The following is a 19,987-nucleotide window of genomic DNA, read 5'->3' as shown; positions in this document are numbered from 1 at the left end:
ATTCATTTATAGTTAATTCTTCACGAGTGGCAGGAATAAGAATAGCACATTCTAGAATACCTACACTTGAGATCACTCATTCCAAAATTTCAAACAGGGCTGAGGAGAGCCCAACTACATACAGCAGAAAAATCAGAGCATCTGCTCCTCAGTTTTAGGCAAATTTTCACAAAAAGTAATGAAGCACTCCCAGGAGAGCCAGTACCTCTTGGTAAGCCCAGATGGAACACTAAGGCCCATTTACAAGAAAACTCACCTTGGCTAATCACGTAAACTCTGATAAGTGAGCACCAACCCAGGCTAGGATACAGTCCTTATTTCTCAGGTCTGACAAAGGTCACTGAAAAGCTCAGGAACAGAATGAATGACAAGAAGAGTCCCCCTTTTCCCCTAAATACATCAGGAAGGTATTACCTCTAATACCTCTTCCTAGTACACTAGGTTCCTGGGGAACAGTGGGGCTGTAGCTATTATCCTAGTCCCATTAGGCCTTTGGTAGACAACTTGTACATGGGAATTTTGCAAAGCTTCCTTTGTATACGCTCCACTCTCTGGAAATGTAATTCTAAAAACTGCTATCTGAACTTCTTTTATATTACTCCAAATAATGCCATTCAGACAATAGTCAATGACTGAATTAATACTGCAGAGATATGAATTATATTTTATAGGTTCCTCTACACTTTTTATACCAACTTATACTAATAATAGAGGAATACGCAAATTGCCCAGGATGCCATCACAGTAATAACCAGATAGCAGGCTGCATGGGGCGACCAGGCTGGGGGGGGGGGGGGGGGGTGTGTGACCAGGCCAGGGCGGGGGAGCAGATGAGGGCAACCAGGCCAGAGGGGGCGGGGAGCAGTTAGCAGCCAGCTGTCCCAGATAGTGAGGGCTCAGGCTGGGCTGAGGGGACTTCCCCCCACACCCCCCTACTCCCCCAGGACTGTGGTTGGCAAACTGTGGCTCGTGAGCCACATGTGGCTCTTTGGCCCCTTGAGTGTGGCTCTTCCACAAAATACCACGGCCTGGGAGAGTCTATATTTTGAAGAAGTGGCATTAGAAGAAGTTTAAAAAATTTGGCTCTCAAAAGAAATTTCAATCGATGTACTGTTGATATTTGACTCTGTTGACTAATGAGTTTGCAGACCATTGGCCTAAGAGGAAAGAACTGACTCATGTACATCTCTCCTCTGTAACTCTCTCCCCCTCAGTTGACCATAGCCTTGGCACAGAGGCAGGAAGAAAGTCTCTCTGCAGACCATCACAGAAGAGAGACCTGTCTATAAGAGAAGAACCAGTCTCCCTCCTAGTATTTATAGGACCAAAGTAGCAGAAAGGAGGTCTCATTTGTTTTGAACTTTCTCCATTTCATCTCCCAAGTGCTGTTAAACTCTCTCCACCTGCCTCACTGGTCAACAGTCTTCACTCAAGTTCTTCCTCAATAAAAATATTTTAATAACCTTCTCTTACCTAAGGTTCTCCAGCAAATAAAGCCAAGGAGAAACAGCCTCTAGGGGGGAAAAATACTTAAAATGTCTTGAAGTAAAATATGAAAAAGAACCACAGTCTATATATCAAACAATTTTTGTCTCATATGACATCAAAACAAGTCATTTTTCCTCTGTGAAAGACCTGACATCTAAGTTGATTATTTTCAGAGTTTCGGTCATTGATTCATTCATTTATCATTTATTAACTCAATAGAAATTTATGAATTCCTACTATGTGGAAGGCACTGTTTCAGGCAAATGGCTCACTTTAGTGAAATAAAACCGACAAAAATGTCTGATCCTGGAAAGCTGACATTCTTCTACTGGGGGAAGATAGACAAACAATAAACATAAATAAAAAATATCGTTTATCAAAATTTTAATTTCAGAGAAATATTAAAATTGAGAGGAAAGTGTCATGGGTAATCGTTCTGCCAAAGCTATACTGATTCATATTGCAAACTTTCATGGATGCGGTAATTATCCTTAATCGCTAATTTATAAGGCATAAAAAGCAAGTCATATGGTAACTGCTTCATCATATTACATTAATAAAGTGACATTCTAGAAAAATGATCTCGGTCCTACCTGACACATTAGGAGGTTTGTGAAAATAGCTGTCACAATGAGTCAGTTTGATTGAGGTTATGGATTAGACATTGCTCAGCTCTGCCAAGAAAGATTGCAGAGGGACTCAGTGTGATTCAGAGGAACTGGCTTCAGGGCACACACTGGATGGTGACAAAGGCTGAAATAAGCCAGCTGAGAAGGAAAATGGAGACTCAAACTGTTCAAACCCACTTATAGGTTTACTAGGAGATTTACTCATCATGGGTAGCCACTAAAATGTTGCTCAGCAACAGGAACACCACATTAGATCTGCATTAGATCCTTATAAACTATTTGGTGCATTTTACTCTTAAACTTCCTGACCACAGACACCAGAAAATAGAATAATTCTTAAAAACCTAACCACACTATATTTAGGGCAAAGAAAGCAATGGTACAGAAATTCTTAAGCATGTCAATGAAGCCAGGATTTTTTTTCACAGCCCAAAGCAAAATCATCTTGGTTTGAGAATGGAATCATATTAACCAAGAGCATCTTATTAGCTCTACAAGGACTGGCTTAACAGGTCTACCATCATGTTATGATATAATAGTTCTTATGTGAACCTGTTAAGATAAAACAGGTATACCTTAGCAATATTTGCCAATATGAAGAATGTGGACAGCTATCTAGTGAACAACACTAAAATGTTACCCAAAAAAACGGCCCAAAATAAATCCACACATTTATAGTCAGTTGAATTTCAACAAGGGTGCCAAGATAATTTAACGGCGCAAGAATTGAAAACTGGGAACTGGGTATACATATGTAAAACAATGAGGTTAACTTTTGTACATGGTATGAGGTACAGGTTTTGCTCAGAAAGTGAAACCAAGAGTTACCATATCATCCAGCAATTACCATAACTATAATCAGTAAGATGTAAGAGACCTAAATGTAAGAGTTAATTGATAAAACTCTTACAAGAAAATACAAGTGTAAATCTTCATGGCCTTAGATTAGACAATAATTTATTAGGTATATCACCTGAAAAAGCACAAAAAACACAAGAAACAAACAAACAAAAAAAGATAAATTGAACTTCATCAAAATTAAAAATATTGTGCTTGTTTTTTTTAAAGGCAGCCCTGTCCTGGACAGTGTGCTCAATGGTTACAGCATCTGCCTACACACCGAAGAGTTGGATTTCCAGTCAAAGGCACAGACCTGGGCAGCAGTTTGATCCTGGGCCCAGGTCAGGGGTATATGCAGGAGGCAACCAATCGATGTCTCTCTCTCGCACTGATGTTTCTTCCTCTCTCCCTCCCTTCCACTCACTCTAAAAATCAGTGGAAAAAAATATCCTTGGGTGAGTACTAACAAAAAATAAAATTAAAATTAAAAAGCAGCTGACTCAGAACCTAAAGTCAGACTTGGAGATTCACCACAGAATGGAAGGCTACTATAAACTTTCAAGTCCTCTGGAAATGACAAGATCTGAAGTCACAGGGAGGAAGCAAAACTGCTGTGAAATCTACAAAGCTCTTAAAAGGTAAAAATGACTGGAAATAATGCAAGCTTTCTGAGAACAATAGAGCAAGTACAATGGAATCCTTTCCCTATGTGACACAGAAAGGAGAACCAGAAAGTTAGGCTGAAAGGTCCAAAATGCCCTCAGGGAGCCCACAGCCGCCACAACCCAAAAGCTGCAGGTATAGGGGCTGAGCGCCAGACAAAGCAGCAAGCCAGGGAGGAAAATACCATCAGAGGATAAAGAAGGAATTGTTGTGGCTAACAACAACTTATGACGTACACTTTAATGAAGCAGAAAAATTCTAAGGAAACAGAATCAAAGCAGGAACAACTAAAAAGAAACTAAACTAAGAGAAAATTTCAGAAAGTCTTTCAGGAAAAAGCTTCCTATCAGCCAGAGCTGTTGCCTCCACAGGAAGAATCATCTCTTGAAAATTAAAAAGTCATTTAGACAAAGAGCAAGCAATCCCAAAAGAACATAAGCTGTGTGGTCTGGAAGGACTTTCCCAGGATACTCGCCAACACAGCCAGCTTCTTCAGCCAGCTTCTTCCTTTTTTTTCTGGCAAGAGCAAGAAGGAAAGCTAGATTAAGAGAGCCCGGCATTCACGTAATGAACTGGAAGCCCATGGCCTCGGGCCGTGCCATTTCACTCCCTCGGGGTGAACTAGCACATTCAGGAGAGACAAGCTTAAATGGCCGCTCCCAGGCCAACTGTACCACAGTTTGGGGCTCAGTTTGGAAATAGGGGAGTTTACTAGTAAATCTCAGGAGAACTATAAAGATCTATACAGGGAAAAGGCAGATGCAGAGAACATCTAATCTGAGTGCCCTTTGATTTTACAGATGAAAAAGCAAGCAAGACAGGTAGAGTGACTTTTGCTTAAAATAAAGTATTGATGGCAGAGCAAGGACTAGAGCTGAAATCCCCCAATCCTGATGTCACACGTAGAAATGAGCATTTGGGGAGCTGTCTGGTAGAACGGTATCTGAGATTACCTGCTGATTATATGTTTTTCCCAATTGAAATCTCCATGTCTATGTGCCAGCAGAGCAGATGTCAGAGACTAAAACACGAAGCAAGAAAAGCTTCCATGAGCTGGTTGCCCCAAATCAAACCAACATTTATTAAACACTGCCATATGCAAGGCATAATGATTCACTGTTTGGGGTTGCCGCCAAAAATAAAAATGCCCCTTGTTATTCAAGACTATAATACAACAGAATTTCCTTCTTCTGTTAAGGAAATCCAAGAAAAAAGTATTCCTGGTGGCAAGCAGACTTTTCCTCCTCCCTTTAGGGCAAATGGAGGTGAAGCAGGGTGACAAGGCAGGTTGGAAAGCCTGAGATTATGCTGCAGGGGCTACTCAGTCGGTTCTGAGATATTTTTTTCCACTGATTCTTCCCCCTAAACTCTGACACCTCCTCCCCAATCCCAATGGCTGGAGGAAAGAGAAGCTCAGCCCCAATTCCTGATCCAGGGAGGGAAGAGAGCAGCTATTCCTACCTACAGTGGCTGTAGCTGCTGTCATCTCTTATCTCTCCTCCTCATAGCACTGCCATAGCTGTGTTTCTGAGCAAAATGTACACTGTACAAAAATCAAATCATAACTCACTGATAAAAAGGGGATAGGAGGTGGGAGAGGGTGGGTTGGTGGGAAGAGATCAACCAAAGAACTTGTATGCATATATGCATACCCACAGACACAATGGGGTGGTGAAGGCCTGAGGTGGGAGGTGGGGATGGGCTAGAAGAGATCAATGATTTAAAAAAAAAAAAGGGGGGGGGGATATATAATACTTACAACAATAAAAAATTTAGTTTTTAATAGTGATAGATCCTCCCTTCCTCCAGTTGATGGACAGATATAAACCCTACCTGCGGCCAGAAATTCCTGAGCTCTGAACCACCAATCAGCACCTGCCAAATACCCTAAGCCCCCATTCCTAAGTCCCTAGGTCCCTAATCACCAATCAGCGTGTGCTGAGTGTGCCCTAAGCCCCATCCCCTATCCTTAAAGGTGCTTGTACCCCAGCCCTCGCTCTCTTCCGTCCCTCTCTCTGGAAGCAGCCAGCAGCGGTACTCTTCCCTCCAATAAAGCCTGTGTCCTGCCATCCCAGTCTCCGGCTACCTTCTCTATTTAATCTATCAGGCAGGGTAGGAGGCTTGGGTACCAGATACAGCTAAATAAAAGTATACCAGCCCTGTGGCTCGGTGGTTGAGCATTGACCCATGAACCACGCCACAGTGCCGATTCCCAATCAGGACGCATATCCAGGTTGCAGACTCAAGCCCCAGTAGGGAGCTTGTGAGAGGCAGGATCCATGATTCTCTCTCATCATTGATGTTTCTATCTCTCTTTCTCTCTCTCATTTCCTCTCTCTGAAATCAATTTTTAAAATAACAAAAACACACATATATTTTTAAAAAGTATACCTGAGATCTTGAAATATCCCAGAGAAATGAAGGTTTGTGGCATTCACTATTCCTCAAATGTGCTTCTGCAAAGTCATGCGCATATTTTTAGAACTTACAGCAATACAGAAACTAAATTATTAAGCATAACACTCAATACAATTCAGAGTGGATCATCTCTAAGGAATATCTAATACATTTATTTTGGTTTATATGCAGAATTGACTGTAGAACTTAAAGTAATTCAAATTCTATGCTACCCATAAAGAGCATTAAATTTCTGGGCTTTATTTTCCAAACCTATTTGGAAACTCTTCTTATTTGAAATGTTGACAGTCCATTTTAAATGTCAAAATAAAGAGGTACAAATCACAAATCTACCATAAATATTTCAGAGTCCTTTATTGCTAAATTAAGGCACCATCCCAGAATCTCATCATTAAAAGAGACAGTCATAAAGGAAAAATTAAAAAACAAGTAAGTCATTCCTTCCCCCACGATATGGCAGAGCCCCAGAGCCCCCTAAGCGCCTTCAGAGCTTCACACCTCCTCAAGGAGTTAAACAAAAGGCTACATGCCTTGATCTGGAACGTGCTATGTTATCTTCACTGCTTATTCTTCTCTACACTGGCTTTCAGATTCTCCTGTTGATAATCAAAGAAATAGATTTTCTTCCGAATCAAGAGTAAGAAACTTTCGTTCAGAGCGCCCATACAGGACCTCTTAAGAATTTAATGGAACCAAGCAGTCTGGCTAGCAACCCTCCACTGCCTTGCGAGGCAGGAAAGTTATTCTCCTAGAGCGAGGCTCACAATGACTAACAAGGGCAGGCAGGGCAGGGTTAAAAGCGAGCTGGGCCTGTGCCCCACAGAGAGGCTGTGGGAGGTCTCAGGAGAGGTGTTTAACAAGATAACTGGGCTTTTAAATAATAGAGACAGCCTCCCAGCCTCTGCGCTGTGAAAGGGTTCACCTGCCAAGGGTAATAACACAAGCAATTACCACACATAGAACAGACCTCAGCCAGAGTCCGGGACCCAGGTCCCAGTTTCCTCTCCCTTAAGGCAGGGGAAAGGGAGGAACAGACTACACCACTTTCATGAAGGCCCGGGAGAGTCCTGTTCGGTAAGCAGATCAATGGCACTTGGCATAATGAGCCACTGTTTGGGGTTGTTGCCAAAAATAAAAATGCCCCTTTGGTATTCAAAGCTATAATACAAAGGAATCCCCCCTCCCCGCTCCCGGAACAGAATTCATAAGGTTTAAAAGTTCACTACCATCACGTTAGTGTATTTCAAAGACTAGAAACAGAAACTCAGAAGCCTTATTCATGGTTCCTTTCTCTCCTCCAAACTTCCAGGACCTGCTGTCACTTCAGGCAAGCTGCCTTCACCTCGCACATGGAATACAGATTACTTACTCACAGCTGCTTTTACGAATATTCCCACCAGTATTTACCCATTTCTCCTCATTTTTATCTCATCCACTTTATTCCTTTACCTCTGTCAAGTCCTGTCACTTTCACCATCTCCCCAGAAAAGATTTTAAGAACAAAAACAGATCTGAAAAATATCATATCTGATTTATCCAACCCATTCTCCAAAAAAACCAAGTATTTAAATTTTCAAGTCTCCCTTTTCACCATAAGACAAAGCTACCTGCCTCAAGTGAACAGCTTTATCCAGGATCAAATGTACAGCCTGGGGTCTCCAGCCTAGGCTGCCTGCTCTCCCCAAATCGTTTTCTTCTCAGCCACAAGTCCCTCTTCCTCCAAGTCATCTTACTAGCTAGGCTTACAGAACTATCCACCTGCTGTTTATATCGGGGTGAACTGTGCCACCCCACATTCTTTTTCCCAGAAAGAATTAGTAACTGTTCTTACTAAGCACACGAATATATATTTTATCACTCAAATCAGGACGCTTTGGGAGTAAAAAGGGGTACTACCGGTAATTATGCCAAGACAACAGGTGTAAACCAAAACACCTCTGGGCATACTAAGATATAAGTCACCTGTCCTTACAAAGGTGTCAAGGCCAGGTAAGAGACTGTGGCTGTTCTTCCCTGTGGTTTGGGGGAATTGGCAAAGAGGACCAAAAACCCCCAAAGAAATCTGGATTGCCCAGTCCCCCTTAGAGCAAAGAGAATATTTTACATTATAGTGAAGAATTTGTCCTAAAAATATCAACTTCAAGTTGTGATAAGTGGTTTGTTTTGGGTTTTTTGTGTGTGTGGTTTTTTTTTGTTTTTTTTTGGGGGGGGGGGTGCTGGGGGGGGGGGGGGGAGAGTGATATAAGAGTGTTGGAGGAGGGAGATGAAATGCAAACTGAACCTGAAGTACCAGAGGCTAGGGGTTGCTGGGAGGATGGGGGGAGGAGCCAGAACTTTGTCTGCTGTATTTTTGCCTACCTAGCCACACCTGTGCCAATGAATAACAACTACTACTCACACTTTTCCCACATTACTTGGATTTGTTTCATCCTAAACAGCAGTACAATGGATGACACCTCTTAAGTTCAGAAGAGTTCCCCACCTGCCAGTGCACAGGGTTCGTCCATAACAATGGTCCCCCGACTCAAGCTTCAGGCAAGTCAAGTTGGCCCCACCCCTCAAAAATAGGGACTGGCACGTTATCCACTTTTTATCTCGCCAAATACATTAAGTGAAGCAAGTGCCATCACACTGTTTATAAAATAAAGGACACCCTAGCCAGTTTGGCTCACTGGATAGAGCATTGACCTGCAGACTGAAGGGTCTCAGGTTAGATTCAGGTCAAGGGCACATGCCCAGTTTGCAGGCTCAATCCCCAGTAGAAGGCATGCAGGAAGCAGCCAATCAATGTTCTCTGTCATCATTGATGTTTCTATCTCTCTCTCCCTCTCCCTTCAATAAAAAGTATTTAAAAGTAAAGAAAGGACATTTTAGACCCCCAAAATAGTAAACATATATAACCTCAAATTGAACATCTTTAAATTCACAAAACTTATCAGGTGTCCTTATATGCTCACATAAGAATCCACCGTGAAAAACAAAAAACATACATCAATAGAAAAGACTGCATGAGTAAGTGCACCCAAACTATGGGCTACTTCTCAATCTTAAAGAACGAGGTGGACCTATAATTATAGTCGTGACAAATAATTTAAAAAGAAAAAAGTAAATTGCAGGACACACACAGTATGACCCCGTTTGTTTCTTTTAAAAAAAAAAAAAAAAAGGAGAGGTATACTAGCATATGGATGAAAGAAGGCTTAGAAGCACATTTACTTAGGGGAATGAGAATGAATGATAGAGCAATGAGGGGTAAAAAGGGCACAGGGAGAGATTTTTGTATGTCACTTTACATCTATACTGTTTAAAATATTAAGTCCAAATTTTAAATATCAGGCATTCTCTCCCTCCTGTGCCTTTCCCTTCACCCACTTCTTCCCCCCAGGTGTGCATCTCCTAAACTCTAAAGGTTCCCACAAGACTTGCAACTTGACATGGGCAGCTAGCTCACCCCTTGAACATGCCTCTCAGGCCCCCTTTTCTCTGATTTCTCAGTGAGCCAAAGCAGGCTAGCCTAGGCTCTCTTCTGTAGCTTCATCTGTCCTAAGTCCTTCCTTGTCTCACTGTCCCCAGCTTTAAAAATAAACATATTCTCAAAATCAATAAATTAAATAATGTTAACTAAAATATATAAATAACCATTAAATTACTAATTTTGGCCGAAATCGGTTTGGCTCAGTGGATAGAGCGTCGGTCTGTGGACTGAAAGGTCCCAGGTTCGATTCCGGTCCAGGGCATGTACATTGGTTGCGGGCAAATCCCCGGTGGGGGGTGTGCAGGAGGCAGTTGGTCGATGTTTTTCTCTCATTGATGTTTCTATAGCTCTCTATCCCTCTCCCTTCCTCTCTGTAAAAAAAAAAAAAAAAAAAAATCAATAAAATATATATATTTTTTAATTACTAATTTTGGAATGTGTTCACCTGAGCATTTTGAAGAAATTCAAGGATGAACCTGAAAACTGCTGGTCAGAATGAGGTATGGCCACCAAGCAAACTGAAAAATGTGCTCCCTAATCCAAAAGACTTTGAAGACTTGGGAATTACAAGGAATTACAAGAAACTTTTATTGCCATATTAGACAAGTTAGCGGAATAAAAAGTAACAACTAAGACCAGGAAGGAGGTCAGTTGAGGTTTTGCTGTTGCTGTTAAAGAATGGGGCTGATAAACAAGAAACAGAATATCGATAGATACACACAGTCAAACCAAACGGACCGGACCAAGGGTGTGGCTATTAAGGATTACAAAAGCAGAAAGTGAGGAACACAGAATCTTCATGTTTGTAGATAACACTAAAGACTTCCATCATAATAAAGTGCTAAATTATTAGTGCCAAATTATTGGAAGATCTTGGGAATCTATGTGAATAGAAAGAAAACGGGCAAATGAGTGAGCATATGTCTGGCCCTGGCCGGCTTGATTCAATGGTTAGAGCATCAACCAGACCACTGAAAGGTAATGAGTTCAATTCCCAGTCAAGGGCATGTACCTGGGTTGCAGATTTGATTTCGAGTCCCAGGTGGGGAGTGTGTGGGAGACAACCAATCCAAATGTCTCTCTCACACCAATGTTTCTCCCTCCCTCTTTTCCACTCTCTCTGAAAAGTAAGGGTAATAACATTTTTTTTAATGAGCATACTGGTATGTACTAAGTTAGGCATGTAAAACAACTTCTCAGCTGTCAGTCATGATCCAGGAATGGATCCCAGAATCACAGTAAAAGGACTCTAAGGACATCAGCCCAATATTGAGCTGTAGATTAAAAGCAATGCAAAGTGTCCTGGGAACCATCAAGACAAGTGCTAAAAAGAGGAAACAAACTACTGTCCTCCCCTCGTATAAAATTCTGGTGTACTTGCCCCAACATACATGTTTTATCATCTGTGTCCTGCCCCTTCAACTACATCCCATACAGAAGTTTTAAAAGGGTAGCTGGTCTCAAACACCAGCCCCTGGATCAATCCCAAATCAACCCTTTCAGAACCACCATCCAGAATTTTTTTCAAAATATAGTTTCTCAGAATACACTCACAGAGATTCTAATTCAATGCCTCTGAACTACCTTCTAGGTGGTTGTAAAAAAAAAAAAGACCTGTTTAGGAAATCAATGAGTTCCTTCTTACTCTATAAATTTACTCCCCAAAAGGACTTAAGAAGTCTTACAATAAAAATTAAAAAAAAGTAAACTCAAAAAAGAAACCATGTGAGGAACTACCAAAAATAGATGAACACAGTTGCTACACTTGCACATTAAATGGAAGTGGAAAAGATCTGCCAAAGACCATTAGAATGATCTGCAGGAAGACGCTCTCACCTCAAAGTGTGAAAGCAGAGCTCAGCACTCTATTATGCCCCACTCCCACCACACTCGCCCAATCAAGAGCAGGGCCAGCATATAACCTCTCCCCATGAGCTACAAGTTCCCAGAGCACTCCTTCTCATCCCCGCCCTTCTCAGACCTAATACACCAGGAGGTCAAGGTGTTCTGAAGCAGAGGTGAGACTAGGTAAGTAAAACCCACTGCCACCGTGTCCCTCCAGGTCTCAAACATCCATTCCCACTAGTCTATCCTAATACCACTACTCAACTCAGAAACCGGTCTGGCTCACTTCTATCTACTCACTCCACCTGTCCATTCCCGCTGCCACCCTAGAAAACTTCCCCCACCCCGAGAAAAGCAAGCAATAGAAACAGAAAACATGTCTCCTGCAGAATAAGCAGCAATTCAAAGTGAAGCCCACCATAAGGTATGAGATTTCTCAGTTTTGATTCGTCATGCCTAAAAGACATGTAATATAGGGTTTCTTATTCAATCCAGACTTTTGGGACCGGAAGGAGCTTTGAGACAATGAATCCATCTGCCTCATTCAAGCAAAAAGTCAAGTCTGACAGGTGGAATCTTATCCCACATCACCAGAAGGAGAACAGCAGCATCTGGACTAGAACTTGTCTCCCTTGAATCCCAAGCCAAGGCTCTCTCTTCTCTGCCAGATTGCTTCCCAGGGAGAGTGTTAATAAATTACATTAATAAATTAACCTGAAGCACAGATTTCCCCAAATCTCCTTAATTCCTCCTATTACACGTGGATTTGTTGTTACAAGGACATCCCAAGCAGGCTGCTTTCCACTTAAATCACCTCAAAATGTGTTAAGGCATAAAGAGAGAAGAGATGGTGCCTTAAATCGCTCATCATAAGCATATAAATAGAGAAAATGTGTCAAGCCCAGTGTACAGAGCAAACTGAACATCTCAAAAATGATATCTGAAAATGTCATCCACATCTCCATTAGGTTTATTTTTCTGTAATTTCCTAAAGTTAAAAAAATCAAAAAATAAATTTTTTTAAATGCCAACTGAAACCACTGTTCTTTTTTTTCCCCCTAAACATTAGAACTAAGTGAGAAAAACATAACATTAATTTATCATATTGAGTCTAATTGAAAATAAGTGAAATCTCACAACACTCCATCTGCATCAAATGTTCACAACCTGTGAGTATCAATTTCTGCTGTAAAAACAATAAGCATGTGTCAGTCTCTCGAGAGGGAGCAGCAACAGAACCAGGGTGTGTATCCATCTCCCAACAAGAAATAAGAGAAAAAGCTACATAAGCTCAGTGGATAGAGCATCAGCCTGTAAACTGAAGGGTCCCAGGTTCAATTCCAGTCAAGGGCATGTACCTTGGTTGTGGGCACATCCCCAATTAGAGGGTGTGCAAGAGGCAGCTGATCGATGTTTCTAACTCTCTAACCTTCTCCCTTCTTCTCTGTAAAAAAAAGTCAATAAAATATATTAAAAAAAAAAAAAAAAGTTTGACTCCTTTTACTTTACTCATTGTCCCTGACAAGACAAAGAATTTCCTACAATATTTATGTCGGCTCTTCCTTAGAGACATAAAAGCAAAGACCAGACCCCAAAGGATATCTACTACAACACTGCTAGAACCACACATGTAAGGTGAATAGCCAGCCCATGCTAAGAAGTGAGTGCACACCTTCTTAACTGGATTCAAAAACCCAGCCAATTTTCTCTTCTGAACTTACAAATGAAAACTAAAATTTTCACTTATTTCCCAAATCCCAATCTCCAAGCAACAGAAGTATGAAACACTGCTACTTCACTCTGAACCTGCTTTTGGCATTTATCTTCTCATCCAGGTCCCTCCATTGGAAGACAGGTACAGGTGTTCCCTACTATCCGAAAGTATTATGGTCCTATGAAATCTTATGTAAGCTGCCGAAACCGGTTTGGCTCAATGGATAGGGCGTCGGTCTGCAGACTGAAAGGTCCCAGGTTCGATTCCGGCCAAGGACATATACATTGGTTGTGGGCACATCCCCAGCAGGGGGTGTGCAGGAGGCAGCTGGTTGATGTTTCTCTCTCATCGATGTTTCTAGCTCTCTATCCCTCTTCCTTCCTCTCTGTGGAAAATCAATAAAATATATTAAAAAAAAAAAAAAAAAAAAACTTACGTAAGCTGAAATGAGATCAAGAAGCAATTACCATTAACTTACATGAAAAAAACTGAGTGTTCCCAGACAAAAAATTCAATACATGCAATGTCTTTTGTTGTTGTTGTTCACCACAATAAAAATGCTTAATTACATCCAGTTTTACACTAAACATATCGCTCTCTTAGGCTTTTCTGATACTTTAGGACACATCTTGCTAAGGGATGCACAAAATAAGTTAAGATGAAATACAGATGCTCAAAGACACAGTTCAAAGTTACGGAAGCTTGATGCTGAGGCGCTGAGTGTGATTTCTGGGGAAGGAGTCTGCATTGCCACACTGGCTGCTCACAGTGCATGCTGCCTTCAGAACAAATGCTACACAACAAATGCTGAATGCCATTCTTATTTCTCACCTTTTTTCATAAAAGCAGGGGATAACTGTAGTGACTTTGGGAATATGCAGGAGTGGCTAAGAGGATGTCAAAAACCTTACCCTTGCCCTACCCCGTTTGCTCAGTGGATAGAGCATCAGCTAAGGACTGAAGGCTCCAGGGTTCGATTCCAGTCAAGGGCACATACCGGTGGCTAGCTTGATCCCCAGTAGAGGGCATGCAGGAGGCAGCCAATCAATGATTTTCTCTTATCACTGATGTTTTTACCTCTCCCTCCCTTCCTCTCTGAAATCAATAAAAAAAAAAATTTTTAAAAACACACAAAAAAACCTTAGCCTTGGCCCTGTAAGAAACATGAATATGAACAAAAGCAGATATGTTTTTACCAGGCTGCCAGTTTACATTTATTCAGTGGATTAAATATCAGCTGTTAATCACACCAGAGTATCAGAACAATGACCGCCTCCACTGCTTTTCTGCCTTTTATCACCGTCAAACACAAACAGTAATAACTGAGACTAAACCCATACCATCTAAGTGGAACATTGAACTCGGAAGAAAGTAAAGAGCTATTATAAAAACACTAAAGATAATCATCAATGGCGACGCTGGGGCCTTTGCACTTGCTGTTCAGTGAGCCCGCACACACTTCCTCCCTCTGTGACTGGTTCTCTGTTGTCCATCCCATCTCAGAGCAAATGCTGAAAGAACCCTTTGGAAACACCCTGCCTAAACAAGCCACCCCTTCCCCTTTTCCCAACCACTCTGCCCAATTCCCCCACCTGAAATCACTATTGATGTTACCATGCTTATTTCTTATTTACTTATTTGTCTCTCTCCTCCTTGAACCTTAACAGAAGGATTCCGATCTACTTTTTTAACTCCAATACCCAGACAGAGCCTGACACAGCAGATGATCAAAAAATATGTGTTCAAGAAAGAAAGGAAATATGATTGCTCATCAATCTATGTAATTAGTTAGCACATGGCAGAAGCCACTATTAGCATAACTAGAGCCAAACAGATGCTTCCTTTTCACACTGAAAAAGTGGCAGAAAGCCTTGAAGATGTAGTAAAAACAATGTTACTTAAAATCTTCATTGAAAGTTACCATGTTACCTGCTGGGAAGTGGGCAATTTTAAGACTGCAGGGAAAAGTCTTCCATCATATTCTATCTACTTCTTTGCAAATGGTTCTGTAAAGTATCATTCAGCTCCCTTGTCTGTCCCTATGAGTAGAATAAGGGTAGTTTCGGTAGCTTAGGAAAGGTTTTCTTTTTTCTTTCACAGCCTGCATGAGGTAAAGTGCACAAAGGAAGGAACATTTTAGCACCTACTACTCTCGGTGCACACTACACTCTGGGAAGACACATACTTCTTAGTTCAGAAACCTAAGAGATACTTAACTAAAATTATATAAATTACTAGAGACCCAGTGCACTTGGAGGGGGGGGGGGGGTCCCTTAGACTGGCCTTCGCCCTCTCACAGTCCTAGACCCCTGGGGGGATGCCCTAGGCCAGCAGTCAGATATCCCCCGAGGAGTCCTTAGCCCAGCTGTGGAGACAGGAGAGGTTTCTGGCTGAGCCGTGTTCCCCCTGTAGGAGCACACTGACTACCAGGGGTCAGCTCCTGCATTGAGCGTCTGCCCTCCGGTGGTCAGTGCACATCATAGCAACCAGTCATTCTGCCTTTGGGTTGATTTGCATATTAGCCTTTTATTATATAGGATAGGTAGCATTTCCTACGGGTTGTAGGAAATTACCTACTGGAGAAATTTCTACTAAGCTGCTCACCAGAAAGTCTAACTCCTGCTTTACAGCAACTTGGCAGTAGAATTCCTGTGGAAAGAGAAAATTGTGGCCATCTCCTCCCTCCTTTAGGTGGACCTCTGCCACAGTCACCTAGTGAGAATCACGGTTCTTAACATAAAGCCAAAGACTGGCAGAGGGATTTATTTCCCCTTTGGAGGCAATTAAATGAATCAGGGTAAAATGGAAACCAGGATTTGGCACTGTCCTCCCTTTGGCCTTCCACCCATTAAGCAAGATAAGATTTGCTACTTCCAAGGCCGCTTCTGATAAGCACAGGAGATTCGAGGAACTGCTATTGCGAAAGCAGCGTGGGCTCCGGATTGAAAAGAAGACGTGCAACATCTCTCTGTAGCTGCTAAGTGGTGTGACTAAATTTTATACACTAAGTACCCCAAGACTTCTCCCAACCTTCTCTGTTTAGCATGTGCTGACCATATTCTGTTGCAGCTAAATACTGTCCAGCAAATTAGTCAGAGAAACCCAGAGTTAGACTCCTCTAGGGTTTTGAGAAAGTAGTAACTGATTTGACAGGCACATTTACTTTTCCAGGTTATATTTTGTCTGCCCACATGTTTGCCAGTCTCATCCCAACTCAGAAAATATAAACCCACCTCCCGCTTTTCCATCATCCTTACCGCCTGTTCAGTAACAGAACAGCTCCACAATGCTTGTGTGAACCTCCTGCCCACTTCCTCCTTGAGCACATTCCAGAACCAGCTCTGTCCCTCTGCTGCCACTCAAACAGCGAACACTTCCTCCACCATCACCACCATTTTAAAAAACTGGTCAAATGTAAAGGCCTTTTACTATGTGATTCCCAAGTTCTTTCTTCTTTAGCCTTAAAAAAGTAAGAGAACTGCCTGGCCAGAGTGGTTCAGTTAGGTGAGCATCCTCCTGAGCACTGAAGATTCCCAGTCAGAGAACATACTTGGGTTGTGGGTTCGATTGTCAGGGCATGTGAGGAAGGCAACCAATGCTATTTCTCTCTCACATCTCTCTCTAAGCATGTCTTCCGGTGAGGATTTAAAAAAGAAAGAAGGAAGAAAGAAAGGAAAGAAAGGAAAGAAAGAGAAAGAAAGAAAGAAAGAAAGGAAGAAAGAAAGAAAGAAAGAAAGGGAAAAAAAAAGAAAAAGTAGCACAGGACTTACTAAGAGTACAAGGCAGAGACCAGAAATACTTGCACCTTTCATGGCCCTATAATCTGTTCTTTTGACAAAAAAAAAAAAGACAAAAAAAAAGAAGAAGAAGGGCTATTCCTCTTCGCTGCAGCAAACCTCAAACCTCGATCTTTTCGGACTTTCAGCTCTGCCTGAGTCCAGACAAATCCAGAGGACTCACCTGAAGAGCACGCTCTGGTTAGTCTGCGTTCCAGTGCCTGCCCCTCTCCCCAAAGGCAGAGAAACAGTGATTACAGTTCTCCTATTCATCAAATTACTTCCTCCTCGCTTTCCCCTGTCCTCCTTTGGAGAGTTCTTACAAAGTAGTTCCTAGTACCACTGGAAACGATTACTCTCCAGGAAAATACAACTTTGCTTAGCAAAACAGCTTCACATGGAGCAATTTGCCAGCGGTCCATTTTTCATTCCAGACAAGACTGTAAGCCTGGCACAAACTGCCTGTCCCTCAGCAACTCACCCAGCTTCCCTCCCCTACTCTTTGCCTGGAACTCACTCACTCATGCCCTGAATTTGGTCACAGAAAAACGGCAATGACTACTCAATCACTGCATGTTAAAAGCCTCTTCTCAGACTCAAACATGTCTTCCGCTTCACACTGCTGTGCACAAATAGAACAGAAACACCAAATGAAGTCACTCACCACAATAGCAGCTCCGAGATAAAACATCTAATCTTTCCCCAGCTCAATGACAGCCTGCAATTCTGCAGTCATGCATCACTGGTCCCACCCTTACAAATTCACGCCCTGCAGTCAGAAGCATCATAGCACCATGTTGAAGAACATGTGCTTTGGCAGACAGGCCTGGTTCGAATCCCAGGTCTGCCTCTTATTAAAAATAAAAACCGCCTGCCCTTCAATAAACTATTTTTTCTCTCTAAACCTCAGATTACACATCTGTAATATGTATCAAATAATCCTATCTACTTTAAATGAGATAATGTAAGCAAAATGCTCAGCACAATACATGACCCTTGATAAACAAGTGATGGTTGATATTCAGTATCCATGGGGGGAAATCTGTGAGCAGGCATAGGGACCTTATAGACTCCAGATGCCCCTGGAAGCTTCCAGAATTGGCAGAAGCAAAAAATATGTTCATCCTCATTCCACTCTGACCCCACAAATAAGAGGGGCTTTAGCAAAGGAGAAAAAAAAACTGAGAGATCCATTCACTGTTGCCAATCCCACCACCAGTCCCTCAAGCCATGCTTTGCTCTATGGCTAAAGGTAAAGATCGGTGCAAATGAAAAAGCTAATGGAAGAGGAGTCCCTTCATGGGTCAGGTCAATATTCCAACCAAGGGGAAACATGTGCACTGTGGAAAGTCCATTCAGTGTCTGGTAAATTCTGACTCTCCATTTATGTACAAATAAAGGGGGGAAACAATATTGAAAACCCTATGGATCTCAACTAGTGCAGAATATCACCTAAGAAAAGAATACATGAGAATGAGGGGGAAAGAGAAATCTTGACATCTAATTTACACACACACACACACACACACACACACACACACACGCACGCACAAGCGGAGGAGCATTTTAATCCTTGTGAAAGACAATAAGCCAAGAAAATAGAATGTTTCTTAAACTTTCAACAACAACAAGAAACTGTGGAGCTTTGGGGGGGAAAGTGACATAAGGGATATTATTTTTGCTGTTCCAAATGGAAAAGTTCAGAATTTAATCCGAAACAAAAACCTGGAAGTTTACCGTCATCACAACCAGAAAATCTGGTAACAGCTAAGAAATGTCAGGTTGCCGAGATCTGGGAGGGTTAGGAGGTGGACAACAGAGGGGAAGCGGTAAGGAGAATTTTATTCTAAAATGATCATGGAGCTAAAGTTTTCTACTTTAAATGAACTTTACAGGGTTTTGAATTCAAAATCCAAGCATGTAGGGAGAGGACATAAAATCGATAGTGTTAAAGCTGGTAGACTGGGAATCAGAACACTTGGGCTCTAACTCCTGGCTCCAAACCAAACCACATGTGACTTTAGGCAAGTTACTGTAAGGGGTGGGAGAACAATGATCGCTAAGATTCCTACCGGCCTAACATCTTAAGGGTCAAAAAGATGGGGGGGAGCACAAATATCAGGAGCTCTCAGGACTTAGACTTGACCCAAGAAGAAAAGAAGGGAAATGAGAGCCACAGAGCAAGAAAACTTGGAATAACTGGACATCACAGGAAACAGAAAAGCTTCAAGATGGCCAAGTACCCCTAGAGTTTCAGGGAAGAGCGGATGTCAAGATCTCAAGAAAAAACTGCAAACTGCTCAGCAAATGTCAAAATGGAGAGAGGACGGGAGGGAGATGAGGGGGTGTAAGACAGATATCAACCAATTATCTCCGTTAATCAATATTCGGTCTGTTTCAGGTTAACTCTGAGTGCCGCGACCACGGAAAACAGTGTGACCCCTGATGCCAGGGTGTCCAGGAGGCTAACAGAAGGGGAGTCCATGCCGGGGTCCCTCTAGAGAGGGGATCCGGAGGATGGATCAAAAGTGAAGCCAGAGGGGGCAGAGGAAAGGAGGACCCGGGAGAGAGACTCTGTAGCCTGGCGGGAGGGGAAGAGCACAGCCAGCGCCAGGCTCCCGCCCGGAGACAGGCAGTGCTGTGGGCATCTGGGCCCCGGTTCTCACCATCTTGACAATGCCCCGCTGCACGGTGGGGACCGAGGGTCCCCCGGAGGAGCCGCCGCTCTGCGCGGAGGAAGCCATGTGTAGAGATGGAAAGACAGCGAGAGAGCCGGCGTGGAGGTGTCAGTGTGGATGTCGGTGCTGCTGAGAGGCCTCTGAGCGAGGCGCGCGGGACTGGCGGCGAGTTGCAGACGATGAACGGGACCGACGCGCCGGACGATCGCAGGAGCAGCAGCAAGACTGGGATCGAAAAGAGAGACGCGATGCCTCTGCCGCCGCCGCCACCGCCGCCACACGTTCTACTCGCCGCGCAAGCGTGCCAGAGCGCCCCCGCCCCCTGGCCAATGAGCACCCAGAGCCTGCCCGACCTCCAGCCAATAGGCACCCAGCTCTAGAAGCCCCGCCCCTCTGTCCCAAAAGTGGAGGCGAACTCCAGGAAGCGCTGAAGGAGCTGATTGGCGGTGACGGGCTGATTC

General features: G+C 42.8%; 1 protein-coding gene across 1 annotated transcript in view; it reads right to left on the bottom strand.

Moving 5' to 3' along the window:
• Positions 1-19,649, bottom strand: part of SND1 (staphylococcal nuclease and tudor domain containing 1) — a 447,851-nt gene extending 428,202 nt beyond the window's left edge. The window contains exon 1 of the mRNA XM_036426056.2: positions 19,515-19,649. Within this exon, the coding sequence (XP_036281949.1) occupies positions 19,515-19,592 (78 nt within the window). The 5' untranslated portion in view covers positions 19,593-19,649. The remainder of the gene's footprint in view (positions 1-19,514) is intronic.
• Positions 19,650-19,987: the final 338 nt, after the last annotated feature.

The sequence above is a fragment of the Pipistrellus kuhlii genome, unplaced genomic scaffold (genome assembly GCF_014108245.1).
Source record: "Pipistrellus kuhlii isolate mPipKuh1 unplaced genomic scaffold, mPipKuh1.p scaffold_m20_p_10, whole genome shotgun sequence".
In the NCBI taxonomy this organism is placed as follows: domain Eukaryota; kingdom Metazoa; phylum Chordata; class Mammalia; order Chiroptera; family Vespertilionidae; genus Pipistrellus; species Pipistrellus kuhlii.
This window is presented reverse-complemented; position numbering and strand designations above follow the sequence as displayed.